The 22,349-nt window shown below is 45.9% G+C and overlaps 1 protein-coding gene across 1 annotated transcript in view; it reads left to right on the top strand.

Moving 5' to 3' along the window:
* The window catches only part of HAPLN2 (hyaluronan and proteoglycan link protein 2), a 69,528-nt gene extending 47,406 nt beyond the window's left edge, over positions 1-22,122 (top strand). The window contains exon 6 of the mRNA XM_086946365.1: positions 20,843-22,122. Within this exon, the coding sequence (XP_086802491.1) occupies positions 20,843-21,126 (284 nt within the window). The 3' untranslated portion in view covers positions 21,127-22,122. The remainder of the gene's footprint in view (positions 1-20,842) is intronic.
* Positions 22,123-22,349: the final 227 nt, after the last annotated feature.

The raw sequence follows: 22,349 nt of genomic DNA, 5'->3' as shown, positions 1-22,349 counted from the left end.
GGCGGGGCGTAAAATCGGACTGACTGCCTCATAATAATAAAAATAAATGTAAAAATACTTACCTTGGCTTGGCTTCCCGCTCTGGCCCTCGACTCGAGTCCTGTCCCGAGGGCCGAGACTGCAGACTCCCGCGCGCCATCCTGGATTTTTTTGAATGCCTCCCTCGTCACCAGTCGTCACTGAAGGCTGCAGGCAGCCTCCCTCCCCTCCATGGCAGCCGGCGCTGATTGGTTCGGCCGGCTGCCCTAAATACGTCATGTCTCCTGGTCTGCATGCTGCAGAACGGAGAGTGGGAGGAGGCTTGGGGGAGCGGCTTGCCCACTGTTGCTAATACTGTCTGTTTGGACAGCCTCTCAGGCTGTCCAAACAGTCCGTATTCACAACAGTGGGCAAGCCACTCCCCCAAGCCACTCCCCCCTGCCCTGAGGCTCGAGCTCGAGGAAGTTTGCTGACTGATTTCTCACCGTGCAAGAAGGGCAGGCAGAAACAAATGGTAGTTATAAATAAATAACTACCATTTGTTTCTGCCTTCTTCTCGCACAGCGAGAAAACAGGGGGGGCGGCGCCAAACGCCCCCATGGTAAAACCGCCACTGATATATATATATATATATATATTCAACAAGATTTCCCCACCAAGGGGGAGGGTGGAGTCGCAGAAAGAAACAGACTGCAATCGTTCGTCTGGTGCAAATTTTCTCAATTTAATTCATAAATCCATCGGGGGTCAAAAACAATATAGCAACCAAAGCGTTTCGACAGTGTCCGCTGTCTTGTTCACGGTCAGTGTACTGTGTGCAGCTCAACAGTTTTAAAGAACCAACATTGTCAGATACGCCCCTTTGTCACATGGTGCATTGCCTGTATACTTGGAATTCTGGGACTCGTAGTTTGACAGTATTTTGGTGTGTGATGCTTGCTCAGGGTAATTAATTATAAGGGTATTGTGGTTTTAAACCCATACGCTAAGCATTGTGGGACAGGCAGATTATATGGGGTGATCTATGTTGGTTCTTTAACCGGGTTTGTCTCAGGGAGTACCGCCCTCCAGTGGGCATAATATTAGCAACTCAGCATATTAATGCAGTTATCTTACAACGTAAAATTACAAACATTTACTCAGCACATCATAATCTGGAAGAGATTTATCGATGACTTGTTCTTGGTGTGGAACGGTGGGGAGGATAAATTTCTTGAGTACTTCGAAATACTGAACTCCAGTACACCTGGTATAACATTCACTCACAACATCAGTCCAAACAGAGCAGTTTTCTTGGACACCGAAGTGTATATCAAAAATAACAAAATGGAAACCACCCTGCACCGAAAAAACACAGCCACAAACGCTACACTTGAAGCCACTAGTTTCCACCAGCAATCCCTAATATCAAGCATCCCCTATGGGGAATTCCTTCGACTTAGAAGAATTTGCAGCGAAGAAGGGGAATGACAAAAACAGAGCAAAAACTCCGCAACTCGTTTCCGAAATAGACAATACAACCAACATACAATAGGGCATTGTTGGGAAAGAGCAAATAAGACCACAAGATCGGACAGCCTAAAACCAAAGGAAATCCCCACCCAAATGGAGGATGAGCCAATCAGGTTGATCACAACTTACAGTAGGGAAACAAAACAACTGAACCAAATTTTGAAAAAAAATTGGAAGATTCTACAGCTGGATCCATCATAGGAAAAAGGATGGGTAAACACCCGACAGTAACTTACAGAAGGGCCAAAAACCTCCAGGACCAATTGGTTCACAGCCATTTCCAGTCAACAATGAAAAGGAAGAATTGGTTACAAACCAAGGGATTCGTGCAGTGCTACCATTGCAAAGCCTGCGAAATTGCCAAACCCACCCAGGAAATAACCATGCCGGACAAAAAAGTTTGGAAAATCAATGAATGCATAACTTGCAACAGCAGATACACGGTATATATGATCGAATGCCCGTGTAAATTGAGGTATATTGGAAGCACAATCTGCAAACTAAAAAAACACATCCTTGAGCATGTCCGTGCAACTGTGCATAAAGATAGGAGCAACGCAGTTGCAAAACACATGGAATCGGATCATAACAGAAACTGGAAGCAATTGCGTTTCTGGGGCATTGAGACCATGAACCCATCAGCCAGAGGTGGACACAATGAAAAGCAGTTACGACGCAAGGAATCAAAACACATCCTTGGTTTCAGAACTATGACCCCCATTAGGGCTAAATCAATCGGAGGAGCTTTACATACATTTGTAAATGAACTAAACTGACTTCTGAAAATTCCCACCTGTCATGTACAATATTTTAATGATTTTGTCCCGTTTTAATTTTCATTCCCTCACCCCTTTTTTCACCTTTGTTTCGAGCTCACTCAGGAGAGTACACAATTGGCTGCAATATATGATGACATGTAGAAATGCCCACTGGAGGGCTATATGTTGTAAGATAACTGCATTAATATGCTGAATTGCTAATATTATGCCCACTGGAGGGCGGTACTCCCTGAGACAAACCCGGTTAAAGAACCAACATTGGCAATTGGGGGGCTATTAATGAATAGATCACCCCATATAATCTGCCTGTCCCACAATGCTTAGCGTATGGGTTTAAAACCACAATAACCTTATAATTAATTACCCTGAGCAAGCATCACACACCAAAATACTGTCAAACTACGAGTCCCAGAATTCCAAGTATACAGGCAATGCACCATGTAACAAAGGGGCGTATCTGACAATGTTGTTTGTTGGTTCTTTAAAACTGTTGAGCTGCACACAGTACACTGACCGTGAACAAGACAGCGGACGCTGTCGAAACGCGTTGGTTGCTATATTGTTTTTGACCCCCGATGGATTTATGAATTAAATTGAGAAAATTTGCACCAGACGAACGATTGCAGTCTGTTTCTTTCTGCGACTCCACCCTCCCCCTTGGTGGGGAAATCTTGTTGAATTTACAGCGGTCTGGCTCGACCGCAGGAGTAACGCGACCAGAACGAAGTAGCGCCTTACGGAGGGAAAGGGAGCCATTTGTTGGATATATATATATATATATATATATATATATATATCCAAAGCACAACAAGCAGCCTACTTAAGGTATCAAATCAAGCATCATGTACCCAAGACGATCGATGAGTTTGCATCACCATGGACTACAAATCCCATAATTCCAGCCAAACAGGACACATGCCTGTCCACGGATTTGCCTGATAGAAAGTGTCCATAAAACGGTGACGAACACTGAGAGTCGACTGGAAGCAGCCCCTGAAGACGGGGGGAGTCCCCCAGAAACGCGTCGGGCATACTATTCCTTGCAACGTGGTGAAGCGTGCTGAGACACTGCAACCCGGAGGGGAGAGCCCTGCAGTGTGCCTCTCATGTCACAGGCATCTTGTATAAACATTTCTACGCGGCTGCCTGGCCGCGGGGAGAGCACCATCACCTGCTGTTCTAAAACGGTGAGCGGCAGGATGAAGCTCATCGCATCCAAACCTTTGGTTGTGTAAAGAGCGCAGGACTCGTCATTTAATTGCAGCACGCCAAAGCACAACAAGCAGCCTACTTAAGGTATCAAATCAAGCATCATGTACCCAAGACGATCGATGAGTTTGCATCACCATGGACTACAAATCCCATAATTCCAGCCAAACAGGACACATGCCTGTCCACGGATTTGCCTGATAGAAAGTGTCCATAAAACGGTGACGAACACTGAGAGTCGACTGGAAGCAGCCCCTGAAGACGGGGGGAGTCCCCCAGAAACGCGTCGGGCATACTATTCCTTGCAACGTGGTGAAGCGTGCTGTGACACTGCAACCCGGAGGGGAGAGCCCTGCAGTGTGCCTCTCATGTCACAGGCATCTTGTATAAACATTTCTACGCGGCTGCCTGGCCGCGGGGAGAGCACCATCACCTGCTGTTCTAAAACGGTGAGCGGCAGGATGAAGCTCATCGCATCCAAACCTTTGGTTGTGTAAAGAGCGCAGGACTCGTCATTTAATTGCAGCACGCCAAAGCACAACAAGCAGCCTACTTAAGGTATCAAATCAAGCATCATGTACCCAAGACGATCGATGAGTTTGCATCACCATGGACTACAAATCCCATAATTCCAGCCAAACAGGACACATGCCTGTCCACGGATTTGCCTGATAGAAAGTGTCCATAAAACGGTGACGAACACTGAGAGTCGACTGGAAGCAGCCCCTGAAGACGGGGGGAGTCCCCCAGAAACGCGTCGGGCATACTATTCCTTGCAACGTGGTGAAGCGTGCTGAGACACTGCAACCCGGAGGGGAGAGCCCTGCAGTGTGCCTCTCATGTCACAGGCATCTTGTATAAACATTTCTACGCGGCTGCCTGGCCGCGGGGAGAGCACCATCACCTGCTGTTCTAAAACGGTGAGCGGCAGGATGAAGCTCATCGCATCCAAACCTTTGGTTGTGTAAAGAGCGCAGGACTCGTCATTTAATTGCAGCACGCCAAAGCACAACAAGCAGCCTACTTAAGGTATCAAATCAAGCATCATGTACCCAAGACGATCGATGAGTTTGCATCACCATGGACTACAAATCCCATAATTCCAGCCAAACAGGACACATGCCTGTCCACGGATTTGCCTGATAGAAAGTGTCCATAAAACGGTGACGAACACTGAGAGTCGACTGGAAGCAGCCCCTGAAGACGGGGGGAGTCCCCCAGAAACGCGTCGGGCATACTATTCCTTGCAACGTGGTGAAGCGTGCTGAGACACTGCAACCCGGAGGGGAGAGCCCTGCAGTGTGTCTCTCATGTCACAGGCATCTTGTATAAACATATATATATATATATATATATATATATATATATATATATATATATATATTCAATGAAAAAACCATTGGTTTTAGGCCATATATAGTTAGGGATTTGCATTTAGAAAACCTTATTTTACTCGCATAAAACCATTGAAATTCCATATATAGTTATAAGCGCTAACTATATATCGCGCACCCGCAATCCACTGCTGATGATGTCACATATTACATCATTCATGACATGGTTAGTGACATCACTGATGACATCACTGATGACATCTCAAATGACATCACTGATGACATCACTGATAACATCTCATTTGACATGACTGATCACATCACTGATGATATCATTCATGTGATAATACCATGAACCTCTTCAGACTCTAATATAACCTTAGATACAATCAGTGTAAACAGACAGTCACTCATCCATGGAGTTACTCACACACCTAGTCAGTTATGCCAAAAATCAATCACACCTCCATTTTCTCAACTATACAGTTATACACACCTTACTTATTCAAACATATACTAACACATATTTACTTTACTCTCTTATACAATCTCTGATACATGTTCACAATGATCCATACAGCCACTCACACATTCATTAGCTGTTCTGCACAGTTATTTATAGATGTCAACTCTCACATGTACTGTGTTTTACATATGTACTTAATTTGACATGTAGCACTGAGATATCCATTCACTCACTAATACACTCATGCACAGTCAACCGCCCATACAGCTGTTTCCACATGCAGTTTTGAATCTATACATATAGTGAATCAACTACTCACACATCTATGTACAGAGTCACACACCTTCCAGCCACCCATACACACACACTCAGTTTCCCATACAAATACTTGGACAACCAATCAACCCATACAGTTACTCATATAGCTACTGATCAACATATGCAGCAGTTTGTAGAACAACAGATATAATGATGCACAAATTAAAACAGTTTAGTCACTAACCCATGCACTCAGTGAGACACATTTAATCACTCACTCAATCAGTCAGTCATGCACCTAGTAAATCCTTCATCCAGACACTTATATATCCACACATTCATCAATATGTAAAACATATTTTAACTTTACAGAAACATACAGTCACTGGATGTTGTAATCAGTGATGTCATCAGTGATGTCATTTGAGATGTCATCAGTGATGTCATCAGTGATGTCACTAACCATGTCATGAATGATGTAATATGTGACATCATCAGCAGTGGATTGCGGGTGCGCGATATACAGTTAGCGCTTATAACTATATATGGAATTTCAATGGTTTTATGCGAGTAAAATAAGGTTTTCTAAATGCAAATCCCTAACTATATATGGCCTAAAACCAATGGTTTTTTCATTGAATATTCAAGGTTTTGTAAATGCAAATTCCTAACTATATATGGAGTATAACCTATGGTTTTTTCTGTGAATTTCAATGGTTTTTTAATAGCAAACATCAAAAGCTGTCAAATGTCAAGTACGTGATAGGTAAAAACGTTTTCGTGTTTATGCACGCTGATGTGCTTTGAACGCTGCCCCCCCCCCCCCCACTCCCCTCTTTTCTCTTAGTAGTACTCTCTCTTTGCAGATAGTGAACGGTAGTTAACGCAGACCTTTACCCCTGTTGTAATCCGTCGTACCTGCTTGTCTCTCCATTTGATTGATTATTATCCAAGCATTTACTGTTTTACAATTGGTTCTCTTTGGATCATTCTCTATTTACAAACAAGCACAAAGTCGCAATACTCTGTTTAGTCTTTGCAGATAGTGAAAAATCGTGTAAAAAAATAAAAGTAATCGAGCAAAATCAGTAGACCACTAATTCGATCTCTTTTTAACCTCGGTAAAATACAAACATTAGGAATAACCCTTCATGAGAAATACGAAAATAGTGAAATGAATTGAGCTCCACACCATCAGGGCTGCAAAACAGCTCGACTCCGCCACCCACACCGCCAAAAATAACGGCAAACCCTATGCAAATATTATAAATATACACAACACACCACCAAAGAAACAGAATAAAACATTTTATTAAATAACTATTTACATAACTATTTTATACTTTTTATTGCCCGATCCGGCTAGCTCAATCGATCGAGCATGAAAGTCATGCACTGATAACAAGCGTTGAGAGTTTGTAGAATGATGTCTTCAGATTTTCCACATACAGTGTAGTGGCGCGAACTGGCAGGGGGCGTTTGGATTCTACCCCTTCTCCAAATAAGATTTTCATACGTGAATGTTCGTTCATGCTTTTTGTCCCTGAGTTGCTTCCATGTCACTGCCTTACATAAATGGCATAAGTCCTGGTTATTGAGTGCCATACTTCAGAGTTCTAAGCAGTTCTTGTAACACTGTTTAAACCTTATTTGCACCTGCTGCAGCTTCACTATTCAAAGTAGTGGGGTCCATTTGTGGACCTGGATGCATTGGAAAACAATGTGATACGGTGCCTCCCTAAACCGCTTGACGGAGGCTCCCGAGGGGCGGTGAGATGGCGCGGACTGAGAGGGGGCGCTTGGCTCCTGCCCCCTCCCCAAGTCGTGTTGCCCTGGTGAGGCCTGAGATCGCCCCCGGCATAGGTGGCCGGCTCCCGGGGTCCGGCGGAATTTTTTCCCTTTTGAAGAATCTTTCATTCTGGACCTTGTCCCACAATCCGTTTCACCTGAAGACACGCTGTCGCAGGGCGCCCCTTTACCGTTTTAGTTGCCATTCCGCCCGCTTTTGGTACTCTGTGCCTCTTCCGCCATTCAGCTGTTTACCGCTCGCTCTTGCGACTACAACGTCTCGCTCACCATGTAGTTGAGTTGCTCCCGCTCTTAAGATTTGACCGAACTTTTTGGACTGCTGAAAGCGGTGGAATTCCGACCGCTGGTTGGTGGAGACATTTTGACTATATTCTGCACCTGCATTGTCGCGTAATGCGTCATATGACGCGACGCGTTAGCGCACCCGGAAGTGCTCCGGTGCGCAAGGCGCAGCTTCCCGGAAACGATCCAGAGCACGCCGCGCAGCGCGTAACGTAAGCATAACAGGTCATGTGACTTGTTAATAAAACTTTTCATTGGTTCATTTTACTTTTCTTTTCCTAATTATGTAAGACTAGGTCATGTGACCTAAAAATAACACTTTTCATTGGATTAAAACATTTTTTTTCCCCAAACGATAAAAGCCCCACCTTGTTTCTGGATGTTTCAGACTGAAGCTGGCGTCACCATGAGAGCACCACCATCTCGTAGCTCCGTCGTGGCCATTCCGCAAGCAATCATGGCAGCCGCTCCCCACCGGAAGCCTGCGGGAGTCGAGGGCCCCCAAGACTTTTGTACAATCTTCAAGGCTGAGGGGACGCTTTCGAGAATGGAACCCAAGCCCTGGCAGACAAGCGTCCGAGTTCCAAGGTGTCCCAGGGCCATTTTACTGGACCAGGCCCAAATCCGAAGAGCCGGCCGCCATTTTAAGAGTCCTGTGGAAGCCGCCTACCGCTGCACCGCAAGAGTGGGAGCAACTCAACTACATGGTGAGCGAGACGCTGTAGCCGTAAGAGCGGGCGGTAAACAGCTGAATGGCGGATGAGGCACAGTGTAGCAAAAGCGGGCGGAATGGCGACTGAAACGATAAAGGGGCGCCCCACTACAGCAGACAAGCCTCCGCCATGTGCTTCAAAACTGCATATGTATCTCGTGATATCAAGGTTGGGCAACCAGTACAGAACAAGCAGTTACGAGTCCCATTTACACCGGCGCCATTTTGGGCGCGGCCGGGCAGGTCCAGGATCTACTGAAACATAAAAAATGAGGCTGACGTCTCTGAAGCAGTTCACGAACAGCAGGACATAGCAAATAAACATGAACTCTCTAAAGCTGTTAACTCACTGCAGAACAAAACAAGTGAACCTGAAACCTCTGGAATAATTGTCGCTCAAAAGAACAACACACAAAACTCTGTAGAGCCTGAAGAAAAAAAACCAGAAGGGCACTGTAGTTTCAGACACACTTAACACTAATGACGAAACAAAGATATCGTCTGTTTATAAAGCAGTTATCATCTTGACAGAATTGACAAAGAAGTGTACAGACACCAATGCATCAGCATTCTCGGAGATAACATCTTAAGGAACAAAGAAAGACCTGTTCACTCTTGACACCCCAGGTGCTGTGTATATTGCACTATAGTGCTGCATCGACAAAACGGGCAACCCTATTGATGTGGATTTTTCATTATTGATTATTGTAAAGAAATGGCGACTCCCCCCTTTAGCAGATTAGCTAAATGTTTGCGTAATTTAGACATAAAAGTTATATTATTGTTGTTGTTGTTGTTATCGTTATAGTTCTGGTTAATTTAAAAAAATGGTTAAATATATTTACAGTTTTTGTTGCGTTCGTTATATTTAAATATTAATAAAGTTTTAAAATGTAACTGTCTTGGAGTACTATATTTTTTTTAAAAATCGGGTGAATGGGGCCTTGAATCGGGTTATTGTCATGTGTGGGCTTTGCAAGTGTACTGCTACAAGATCGGACATTTCAAACTCAAATGCACGTTCATTTTCTTACCTTTCCGAAACATGGAGCGCAATAGCAGGCAGAGAAAGGGTGATGCACGTGTTGAACACTGCCTGGCCTGCAAATTGTGCCAGTGCCCCCCCCGCCCCGAGTACTTCACAAATCTTTAAAAGACCATGCGCTTGTTCAATGGGAAGTGGATAACATGGCTAAGAGCATTTGCTGACTAATGCATGAATATCGCTGACTTCTCAGCGATATTCATGCATTGCGGCCGTTTTTTATCGCATTTGCGATAAACCTTGCTAATAGCAAGGTTTATGTGCGATAAAATTCGCCGAAGTGCGGCGACAATTATTGTCTCTAAACAAGTTAGAGACAAAAATTACCGCTAGTTGTTCGAAATATGCCCCTGGGTTTTTCCTTGCAGGAATCGAGAAGCGAAAGACTAGCACTGAAATCAGTAGTCTCACACCTGAATCGGGAGGGTTGGCATGTCTGGATACTCTACAGCTGGAGCCATACACTACATCCGCAGGGCTAGGTGATAGCCTAGGTCCGGCCTGGACAATCGGACACAGAGGAAGAGAAGTGTCAGAGGGTGCGGTAGTGAATAGGGTGAAAGGGAAGTGTCGAACGGGCACAGGGTGTGATTCTCAGAGAAGAGCAGCGCAGATGGGGGAAGTATATGGCCCATGCATGAGAGAGAGAGCGGGGGTGACCATTGCGTGGGGGAGATGCGTGCGAGGGTGGGGAGCCATGCTGAGAATCGACGGCGTGCAGAGAGTGGGTCTGGTCAAGGCATCTAAAATAGCTGCCGTGCACGACAAAATTGTGGCATTGGACAAAAACGCAAGATGGCGCAGACAATGTTTATCAATAAGGATTCATTTATAACAAAATATTTACTCGCAGTGACAAAATGGTGTTCAACACTTCCTGATTTCCATCGAATCGAACGTTAACAAACGTCACGCAGCAAAAAAAAAAAAAAAAAAAAAAAAACCACGCACAGAGCGGTTTTTAGCCATGTTATCCAATGGAAGGTGGATAACATGGCTAAGAGCATTTGCTGGATAATGCATGAATATCGCTGACTTTTCAGCGATATTCATGCATTGTGGCCGATGTGCGGCGATAATTTTTGACTCTAAACAATTAAAACGAAGCACAAAATGGCGAATTCCCGTTTCGCTACCAGTTTGCGGCCCAGTTCGCGGCCCGTGAAGCGCTTCTACCGTGAAAAATAATTTTTTTTTTATTTTCCCCACGGGACCCTTTAATAACCCCAACAACATTCCTAGGGGGTCAAGAGGGGTATACCTTGCCCCCTTTCAATAAATTCCCCCTTCGTTTTTCACCTCTTCTTCTCTCTCGATCCTACCGACAGATAAGATGGCGGCCGCTCCGGACTATTTAGAATGTTGACAGACACCGGAGAGCCAATCAGCTTTCTGTTATCCAATGGAAGGTGGATAACATGGCTAAGAGCATTTGCTCGATAATGCATGAATATCGCTGACTTTTCAACGATATTCATGCATTGTGGCCGATGTGCGGCGATAATTTTTGTCTCTAAACAATTAAAACGAAGCACAAAATGGCGAATTCCCGTTTCGCTACCAGTTTGCGGCCCAGTTCGCGGCCCGGGAAACGCTTCTACCGTGAAAAATCATTCTTTTTTATTTTCCCCACGGGACCCTTTAATAACCCCAACAACAATCCTAGGGGGTCAAGAGGGGTATACCTTGCACCCTTTCAATAAATTCCCCCTTCGTTTTTCACCTCTTCTCTCTCGATCCTACCGAGAGATAAGATGGCGGCCGCTCCGGACTGTTTAGAATGTTGACAGACACCGGAGAGCCAATCAGCTTTCTGCGCGCAAAGTTCCGTTTCGCGAAAAGTAAGCGGACCGGATCGCTGCCCAGAGCGCTGTTACAGATATATATCTTGGTTTGAACGTTAATTTCTCAAAAACTACTGGAGCACATATATTGAGACCTAGCAAAGGCACATCGGGCTAACAGTCCCTACAATTTTGCCAAGTTTCGTGCAAATCCATTCAGCCGTTCGAGCTAAAAGTGAGTCCAACCGCCCTATGGAAAAATGAATGGAAAAAACGCGTTTTGGGACCCCCCTTTTTTCTCAGCCCCCCCTTGACGAAACTCCACCAAATTTTCAGGGGCTGCTCAGAAACAAAATGTGCCATTTTCCTGAAAATTTCAGCCGATTCCGTCCTCAAACGCCAAAGTTATTAGGCATAGAATTTTCAGAAATCCCATAGGGAATTAATCCTAACTATATATACCTACTGGCGAGACGCCAGTAGGTAATATATATATATATATATATATATATATATATATATATATATTGCAAACAAAGGCCCGAAAGCTTGAAGTATGCCCTCACAGCTGATGTGAGCCTTGCGGTTCCATTAAACACACGAAGACCAGCAATGACATTTCCAGGCTTCTCTATTACTGCCAACGCGTTTCGAAGCACCAGCTTCTTCTTCCTGGGCAGCTGATGAAATGCGGCAAAGATTTTCCAAGCCTGCATGCTTCAGTTATGTAGATTAGCCCCCAGTGGGCCACGCTTTCTTGCGCTAATTTTCGAGATGCATGCTGGGATTTACAGTCCCTCATGGAAGTTCGTTTTCCCTTAGTAGGTCCCATGCCACATTTCTTTTTTAAACAGCTTTCTTGTACATTAAAATACCTTTAGTAGGCCCCTTTCATGTCAGCCAGGTCCATATTTTCGTCATCAGCTGTGCTGATTGCGGTGTTGGTAGGATTCCATTTCCGCACAGCTTTTCTTTTTTCCTTTCGAAATGGTGCACACTTCCACGGCAGGGCAGCCGTGTATATTCATTACAAACAAAGGCCCGAAAGCTTGAAGTATGCACTCACAGCTGACGTGAGCCTTGCGGTTCCATTAAACACACGAAGACCAGCAATGACATTTCCAGGCTTCTTTATTACTGCCAACAGCAGCACTGCAAATGGAAAATACAAACCTGCTCGGCATCCTAGGCCTACTAAGGTGAAGACATGCTTTTAATTTGGGAATGGAGAACTCTGATTTGGACTAATATTACCAGCATGCAACAGAAGAACACGCACTAAGCAAAGCCCACTGGGGGAAATATGCAAATCAGAAGCATGCAATTAAAAGCGTAATCAGAGCACTCTGTAAGATTCTCTAAAGCTGCCCATGAATAAGAGGCTGGAAGCCTCGAAACGCGTTGGGCTTAAAAGAATAAAAGACACTGGAATGCTGCAGTTGGTTTTTCATGTGGAAAGTGATTGCATTTGTGGTCGTGTGCGCTCTCGAGCTTTCGGGCACTTTGATGGATATATATATATATATATATATATATATGGAAGAAAAGGATGCCACCTAGGTGGGAAAGCACTTACAGGTAGGAATTAATGCCAGCGCAAGGGCACGAGCTGCGAACAGAGTCCCTTTCCTGCCAGACGCGTTTCGGGCCAACGCCCTCTTCAGTGGCAGCACATGTGACATGACGGCAGCTGCAGGCACCAGTAAATACCCTCAGTGATTATGCACAGGTGTAAAACCTGAAGCAATGCTTTCTGGGACTGGTGGTTCGATAAAACCCAAGTGGGTCGCCGCCGCCATTCGCATGCAGAAAAAGTTTTAAAGGGATTGCCAATGTCCCCGCAAGCACCCCGCAAGTAAAGGCACCTCCTGTACCACAAAAAGCTGCCCAAATGAGGCAGCCGTGGACCCGCAGTTTGTCCGCGGATGTGCAAACCCGCGACCGTGGCCGGCCGCTAACAAATGGAAGAAAAGGTTGCCACCTAGGTGGGAAAGCACTTACAGGTAGGAATTAATGCCAGCGCAAGGGCACGAGCTGCAAACAGAGTCCCTTTCCTGCCAGACGCGTTTCGGGCCAACGCCCTCTTCAGTGGCAGCACATGTGACATGACGGCAGCTGCAGGCACCAGTAAATACCCTCAGTGATTATGCACAGGTGTAAAACCTGAAGCAAAGCTTTCTGGGACTGGTGGTTCGATAAAACCCAAGTGGGTCGCCGCCGCCATTCGCATGCAGAAAAAGTTTTAAAGGGATTGCCAATGTCCCCGCAAGCACCCCGCAAGTAAAGGCACCTCCTGTACCACAAAAAGCTGCCCAAATGAGGCAGCCGTGGACCCGCAGTTTGTCCGCGGATGTGCAAACCCGCGACCGTGGCCGGCCGCTAACAAATGGAAGAAAAGGTTGCCACCTAGGTGGGAAAGCACTTACAGGTAGGAATTAATGCCAGCGCAAGGGCACGAGCTGCGAACAGAGTCCCTTTCCTGCCAGACGCGTTTCGGGCCAACGCCCTCTTCAGTGGCAGCACATGTGACATGACGGCAGCTGCAGGCACCAGTAAATACCCTCAGTGATTATGCACAGGTGTAAAACCTGAAGCAATGCTTTCTGGGACTGGTGGTTCGATAAAACCCAAGTGGGTCGCCGCCGCCATTCGCATGCAGAAAAAGTTTTAAAGGGATTGCCAATGTCCCCGCAAGCACCCCGCAAGTAAAGGCACCTCCTGTACCACAAAAAGCTGCCCAAATGAGGCAGCCGTGGAACCGCAGTTTGTCCGCGGATGTGCAAACCCGCGACCGTGGCCGGCCGCTAACAAATGGAAGAAAAGGTTGCCACCTAGGTGGGAAAGCACTTACAGGTAGGAATTAATGCCAGCGCAAGGGCACGAGCTGCGAACAGAGTCCCTTTCCTGCCAGACGCGTTTCGGGCCAACGCCCTCTTCAGTGGCAGCACATGTGACATGACGGCAGCTGCAGGCACCAGTAAATACCCTCAGTGATTATGCACAGGTGTAAAACCTGAAGCAATGCTTTCTGGGACTGGTGGTTCGATAAAACCCAAGTGGGTCGCCGCCGCCATTCGCATGCAGAAAAAGTTTTAAAGGGATTGCCAATGTCCCCGCAAGCACCCCGCAAGTAAAGGCACCTCCTGTACCACAAAAAGCTGCCCAAATGAGGCAGCCGTGGACCCGCAGTTTGTCCGCGGATGTGCAAACCCGCGACCGTGGCTGGCCGCTAACAAATGGAAGAAAAGGTTGCTACCTAGGTGGGAAAGCACTTACAGGTAGGAATTAATGCCAGCGCAAGGGCACGAGCTGCGAACAGAGTCCCTTTCCTGCCAGACGCGTTTCGGGCCAACGCCCTCTTCAGTGGCAGCACATGTGACATGACGGCAGCTGCAGGCACCAGTAAATACCCTCAGTGATTATGCACAGGTGTTTGCACATCCGCGGACAAACTGCGGGTCCACGGCTGCCTCATTTGGGCAGCTTTTTGTGGTACAGGAGGTGCCTTTACTTGCGGGGTGCTTGCGGGGACATTGGCAATCCCTTTAAAACTTTTTTTGCATGCGAATGGCGGCGGCGACCCACTTGGGTTTTATCGAACCACCTGTCCCAGAAAGCATTGCTTTAGGTTTCACACCTGTGCATAATCACTGAGGGTATTTACTGGTGCCTGCAGCTGCCGTCATGTCACATGTGCTGCCACTGAAGAGGGAGTTGGCCCGAAACGCGTCTGGCAGGAAAGGGACTCTGTTCGCAGCTCGTGCCCTTGCGCTGGCATTAATTCCTACCTGTAAGTGCATTCCCACCTAGGTGGCAACCTTTTCTTCCATTTGTTAGCGGCCGGCCACGGTCGCGGGTTTGCACATCCGCGGACAAACTGCGGGTCCACGGCTGCCTCATTTGGGCAGCTTTTTGTGGTACAGGAGGTGCCTTTACTTGCGGGGTGCTTGCGGGGACATTGGCAATCCCTTTAAAACTTTTTTTGCATGCGAATGGCGGCGGCGACCCACTTGGGTTTTATCGAACCACCAGTCCCAGAAAGCATTGCTTCAGGTTTCACACCTGTGCATAATCACTGAGGGTATTTACTGGTGCCTGCAGCTGCCGTCATGTCACATGTGCTGCCACTGAAGAGGGCGTTGGCCCGAAACGCGTCTGGCAGGAAAGGGACTCTGTTCGCAGCTCGTGCCCTTGCGCTGGCATTAATTCCTACCTGTAAGTGCATTCCCACCTAGGTGGCAACCTTTTCTTCCATTTGTTAGCGGCCGGCCACGGTCGCGGGTTTGCACATCCGCGGACAAACTGCGGGTCCACGGCTGCCTCATTTGGGCAGCTTTTTGTGGTACAGGAGGTGCCTTTACTTGCGGGGTGCTTGCGGGGACATTGGCAATCCCTTTAAAACTTTTTTTGCATGCGAATGGCGGCGGCGACCCACTTGGGTTTTATCGAACCACCAGTCCCAGAAAGCATTGCTTCAGGTTTCACACCTGTGCATAATCACTGAGGGTATTTACTGGTGCCTGCAGCTGCCGTCATGTCACATGTGCTGCCACTGAAGAGGGCGTTGGCCCGAAACGCGTCTGGCAGGAAAGGGACTCTGTTCGCAGCTCGTGCCCTTGCGCTGGCATTAATTCCTACCTGTAAGTGCATTCCCACCTAGGTGGCAACCTTTTCTTCCATTTGTTAGCGGCCGGCCACGGTCGCGGGTTTGCACATCCGCAGACAAACTGCGGGTCCACGGCTGCCTCATTTGGGCAGCTTTTTGTGGTACAGGAGGTGCCTTTACTTGCGGGGTGCTTGCGGGGACATTGGCAATCCCTTTAAAACTTTTTTTGCATGCGAATGGCGGCGGCGACCCACTTGGGTTTTATCGAACCACCAGTCCCAGAAAGCATTGCTTCAGGTTTCACACCTGTGCATAATCACTGAGGGTATTTACTGGTGCCTGCAGCTGCCGTCATGTCACATGTGCTGCCACTGAAGAGGGCGTTGGCCCGAAACGCGTCTGGCAGGAAAGGGACTCTGTTCGCAGCTCGTGCCCTTGCGCTGGCATTAATTCCTACCTGTAAGTGCATTCCCACCTAGGTGGCAACCTTTTCTTCCATTTGTTAGCGGCCGGCCACGGTCGCGGGTTTGCACATCCGCGGACAAACTGCGGGTCCACGGCTGCCTCATTTGGGCAGCTTTTTGTGCTACAGGAGGTGCCTTTACTTGCGGGGTGCTTGCGGGACATTGGCAATCCCTTTAAAACTTTTTTTGCATGCGAATGGCGGCGGCGACCCACTTGGGTTTTATCGAACCACCAGTCCCAGAAAGCATTGCTTCAGGTTTCACACCTGTGCATAATCACTGAGGGTATTTACTGGTGCCTGCAGCTGCCGTCATGTCACATGTGCTGCCACTGAAGAGGGCGTTGGCCCGAAACGCGTCTGGCAGGAAAGGGACTCTGTTCGCAGCTCGTGCCCTTGCGCTGGCATTAATTCCTACCTGTAAGTGCATTCTCACCTAGGTGGCAACCTTTTCTTCCATATATATATATATATATATATGTTTGCTCTCTCGCACCGAGTCGATGCACTCCCGGTCGAGGTGCCTTTATCGCGGCGGTGCAGCCGCGTCTTTAAAATCGCTGCTCTGTTTCAGTATTTCGATACCGAAGTTAGGCACTCACTAACGTCACTTTTTTGTTAGTCCGCTTTTAATAACAGCAAACTGCAAAACACAATGCGTTTCAGCCTCCGCCTTCTTCAGGTGTTCAGCTTGTACGCCAAATGAGCCGACATTTTATCTTTTTTACTCAACATCCGTGCTCGCTATCATATGATTAGTTAGGGCTTAGAAACAAACAATGGACTCCGATGTTACCGCCATATTGGAGGATTTTTGATCTATATATTACAAATTGTAGTCCATTATTTCATATATTTACACACTTCATTTATAACCTTGATATGTACCACTATCCCTGTGAGGCTGGCCATTCCCAACTGGGTCGCAAATTGCGAGTGGCTCATGAATATTGATGAGCCTTGCATTTTGCGACCCCATTGGGAATCGCTAACAGTGTCTCTGACACTGTTGTATGTACATTGGATTTAGTGCCTTGCAATTTGCGACTCGCAATTTGTCGCAAATTGCAAGGCTCTAAATTCAATGGTCGTACATCTGGCCCTTAATCACCTTCCTCGGAGATAGTGTTATGGGTTTGTGCATCACAACTTGTTTGATTTGTGCACTTCGAATGAGTTCAGTCTGCGTTCCAGAGGCTTTTAAATTAAGTCTTCTTTTATTTGTATTCTCCTCACTGTTTTAAAATACACCATCGAAATCATACATCTCTCAAAAGGGGCTCATTGAAAATCAGCGCAGTGGTTCACCATGGCAACTACTTTATAGAATCCTTTCATAGGTCAGTGACTACCATTGTGGGATATTTGACGGAACCCGCATTCATTTACCACCCATGCCTTTAAAACGCAGTCAGTACCACGACTGTGATGTTACCGCAGGTTACTTTACTATGCAAGTTGTTACAACCACTTGCCTTAGGGGGTGGGGGGCGCTGTACTTTGAAATAGTATAATTTACAATTCCAACTCCAGTCTACGAAACAGTAGGGAAGGTGTTGGACTTAAAATTCAACACCAGTCCAACAATGCGCCTCTAAAGCAAGTCGTTGTAATGACGTGCGGGGTAAAGGAACGCGTGGTAACGTCACAGGTAGTGACTGCATTATAAAGGCAGGTTGTGGCTCTGACTGCGTGGTAAAGGATGTTTCCCACCAATGTGTGGTTCATTTGGTGTAAACACAATTCTACTTGTTTATATGGGCCCAATTGTTTTTTAACTAATGCTTTCAGATGTAACTTTTGAAATGTTGTAAAAGCAGAGTGGACTATAGTTTAATGGGGCATATTATCAAGCCTGTGCGCTAAAATTATCGCCGCTTTATCGGCCGAAAACGGCCGATAAAGCGGCGATAATGGGCTTGATAATATGCTCTGTGGAATTCCAATCGAAGCCCATGTTAGATGTCTTCACATCTAACATGTGCTTCGATTGGAATTCCATAGAGCATATTATCAAGCCCATTATCGCCGCTTTATCGGCCGTTTTCGGCCGATAAAGCGGCGATAATTTTAGCGCACAGGCTTGATAATATGCCCCAATGTTCCCAATAAAAGGAGAAAACATAGTTCTGGTATAAAGGATTTAGACCTATCTTAGGGTCATCTATCTGGAACAAGATTCGCATTAGAATCAGGGTAGAGGTGGACCATACAGCTTGAGCTGAAGGTTCATACATTGTCTAATTTAACCACATTGAGAATTCCAAAATGAAGTCATCAACTCCACGTATGTTAGCAACTTTTATACAGAGGTTAAGGTTCAACTTCAATGAGTCCTTGTTAGACCAGACATCCTTGGCATAGTATACCCCAAACGTTTTGCCTTCACCCCTCCTGTTTTGCTGAATTTCGTTTTTGTTGGCTTTAGAACTCTGTTATAGTGCTAATTAGCACATTTAATTTATTTATAATCACTAGTGGATTGTACATGATGCACCCATAGGCTGTAAATTAAATGCCACTAGTGGGCCTGCAGCGCTCATTCCGCTACCCACTAAAGTAGCACTTTAAAACATATCTCAGGCCTGCCACTGCAGCCCATAATGCAGTTTAAAACTGCCGTTTGAACTTGACAAAATGAACCTTTGCCAGACTCAAACCTTCCTTTTTAAAACTTATAAGTCACCCATAAGGTAAGCCCCAAAGGGTCATAAGGCTGGGTGCATTGTATTTAAAAAGTAGGACGTGTGTACTCATGTTTTACATGTCCTGACAGTGAAAAACTCCTAAAGTAATTTTTCAATGTTTTAAGGCATTGACTAACACTGGGTCACTTAATACACATAGTAAGTGTTAACTTTTGATTGGGAGCAGATATGAATATACTGTCTACACTCAAATGAATTGTACTTTAAAATCCTCTTTGATGGTAAAGACTGGTTTTAAGTAATAATTCTGAAAATCTCCCTTTTAAAAATTGGCCATCTTCTTGTCACAGCCATCTGTGCCTTCTGCCAGTGTCCTGGATCACATGACTCTAAATGGCGCTGCTATTGGGGGTTGTGCATTGCTTCCAGGCAGTAATAGAAAGGGAGCTGAGGTGTGGACCGGATGGGTTATCGTGCCAGGATGACTGGGGAGGGACTCTATACACTTCAAAGGGCTTTGCCTCCGGTGAGCACAAAGGAACCTGACACCAGGCTTGCCCTGCCTTTTGTCACCCCGAGAAAGCTTGAAGCGTTGACATGGCAATGGGAAGAACTTTCCATAACCGTGGGTGGGGTTAGGTTAGGGAGTTCACCCACACAAAGGCTGGCACCAGGAATAAATATAGGACCTCCAGAGCCTTGACCTGTGGAACTTACAGAAGAAGGACTGTTCTGCTGCCAGAAGACTGCCCTGCTGTTTGAAGGAGTACATTGGTCCTGCTTGCCTTCATTCCAGGCTACCCACGGTGACTCCAAGGGTGAATTGGGTGACCACCTGTGTAAGTTACATGAACACAACAAGCTTCATAGGCCTCCCTACAACTGCCCAGCTGACCTGCTGCAACTGGACCTGCCTGAACCCTGCTTCTGGCCGCTGCTGGAGTCCCGATTCCCAAGTTGTACCCCCAAGGTTGTGGACCCATTGCTGGCATCAGTGGAAGCTCCTCCAAAGAAAAAAGTGAAAATCCTAAGGTTTGGCTACTTGTGACCACTTGCACCAACACTCTGCTGGCCGCGACAACTGCCAACGTGGAGTTCCAGTGAAACCTGCTCTTCGCGCCAACAGTGACCACCAGTGCTGATTGGTAATGCGAGACCTGCACTTTGCTACAGCAACGACAGCCTACGATGACCACCAATGCCAAGGAACGGCAAGATCCGTCCAGAATGCTTGACCGCCTCCTTATGCTACAGTAAAACCAGCTCCTCCTCGCGGCCTTCTCCTACACGAACGGAACTCTTTCCACCAGACTGAGTCAGTAACTCTTCAGCTGGACTAACCTGATCAATGTATCCAACCCATGCTCCATCACAGTTGGCATGAACTTGTGACTAGTGCGAGCCGATGTCCACAAGTGGCACTTTGTACTTATAGACATCATTTTCACTTAAACGTTTAAAATTACATATCTCAGGTTCTACTGATTGGATTTTTGTCATTCTGGTATCATTTCATTTATTAAAATCTACTCTGTTTATCTAAATTGGTTTGGGAGTTTTTTTGTGTTGTACTTTCACTTTATTACTGTTTGTGTGCTGCATAATTACTTTACTCATTGCCTCTAAGTTTAGCCTGACTGCTTTTGTATCAAACTACCAGCGGGTTAAGCACAGGTTAATCCAGTGACTTTTATGGTTGATCCTGACAAGAATTGTGGTTTTTACCTCAGTGGGCTTCCACCTCCATCAACTAATAACCCAATTTAACAAAAGCCCTACATGATTCATATTTCTGACATTGCTGATTAAATCCAAAATTCTTCCAGAACAATGGGAAACATTGCATGCAGCTAGCAATTCAGAGTACCACTACAGTGAACCTCAAACACAAACAAAGGTAGAAAGAGTATTGTTTGATAAACTAAAACTATCTGCTCTTGTTTAATTTTTTTACAGGATATGTTTACTTTCTCATTGGGCCAGCGAGCTTTAAGGAAGCGGAGCATCGCTGCAGAGCTCAAGGGGCGGAGATTGCCAAGGTTGGACAGTTGTACGCTGCCTGGATGTTTGCCCGACTGGATCGTTGTGATGGGGGTTGGTTGGCCGATGGAAGTGTTCGATTGCCAATCATAACCCCAAGGGACCTGTGCGGTGGCTATCCTGACCCAGGAGTGAGGAGTTTTGGCTTCCCAAACAAAGACCATAGGACATATGGTGTTTACTGCTACTCTCTAAAATAGGTCCCTTAATATTTCACTATAGAAGTAGTGTGAAGTAGGACCTACTGTAATTGAAAAGCATGGCACATTTGTCATATCTGATTAATGTAAATAAGTAGATATTGACACATTAGTTTAATAATAGTTAGGGTGTGATGACCAAGTCAGACTATGGCATTGGCAAAATACTGTTGGTTCCAGAGACCACCAATATCATATTTTGGCTCACTGTTTTCCATAATCTAATATTGTTTATTTCCTATTGACTCTTCTGAACAAAAGAAGCCATACAAGCAGGCCCCAAGTATGAAGCGAGTGTGGTTGGCAGACACATCATTATTCTCAACCTAGAGACAGCCGATTGTACTCTCAGATAACGACCGCGTAAGACAGCACACGCAAAAGAACCTTAGAAGCACCACTTCCGAAAATTCTAACTAACTGAAAGTGTATTTGAGTTTTGACTACCTATTAACAATAGTTAGATCTGTGATAAACTATGTATAAATCATATTGTCTCATCATGACTTTAATTTGTGATACGCTTATGAGCCTCTCTTATTGTGCCAGGAACCGTGTTGTCAACTTTGGATGATAGATCGTCGGCTTGCTTGAGTGGCCGCCATTGAATCTCTTCATACGGACCTCATATTTGTGCAGTATTATGTTATGTTAAGTTACATTATGTTGTTTTATTTGTGTTTGTATGGGACCATTCACCATGGATGTTGCATAATATTGATTTCGTTATTGCGGTAGCCCTTTTTATGGGAGTCCAGGAAGGCCGTCAATTCAAACTGATTGTGTGCTTATGTTTTGTTGGTGTTTAGTTGCATGTAGTTAGAAAAGAGTATGTTCAATATCAAGTTTGGTTTGAGCTATTGCATATGAAAGGAATGTATGTCAAGGTGTACATATGTTAAGAGAGATCTCAGATGTGCCTTCTCTTCCAAGGTGTATGTCACCTGCCTTCAACCTTTGTCCATGTATGGCTCGTAAAAGAAATCTACAGCACTCCATTGACTACCAACTTTCTTTGACAAACCAATGGAAGCGATCTCTGTACATGAAAGTGTAGCATTTAGTAGTAAATGTGGGAAGGACAATGGGGGTGGTGAGAAAATGGGAAATAAATACAAGAAAATGGGGGGATTGAAGGTATTTTTTTGTTCAAATCTGTTTTTATTGTGAACACAGCGATAAGACTACAACCCCTTTCTGGAGCCGGCCGCGCATAGAAAAGC

The sequence above is a fragment of the Lissotriton vulgaris genome, chromosome 12 (assembly GCF_964263255.1).
Source record: "Lissotriton vulgaris chromosome 12, aLisVul1.2, whole genome shotgun sequence".
NCBI lineage: Eukaryota > Metazoa > Chordata > Amphibia > Caudata > Salamandridae > Lissotriton > Lissotriton vulgaris.
The sequence above is the reverse complement of the archived record's forward strand: the minus strand, read 5'-3'. Positions and strand labels throughout refer to the sequence as shown.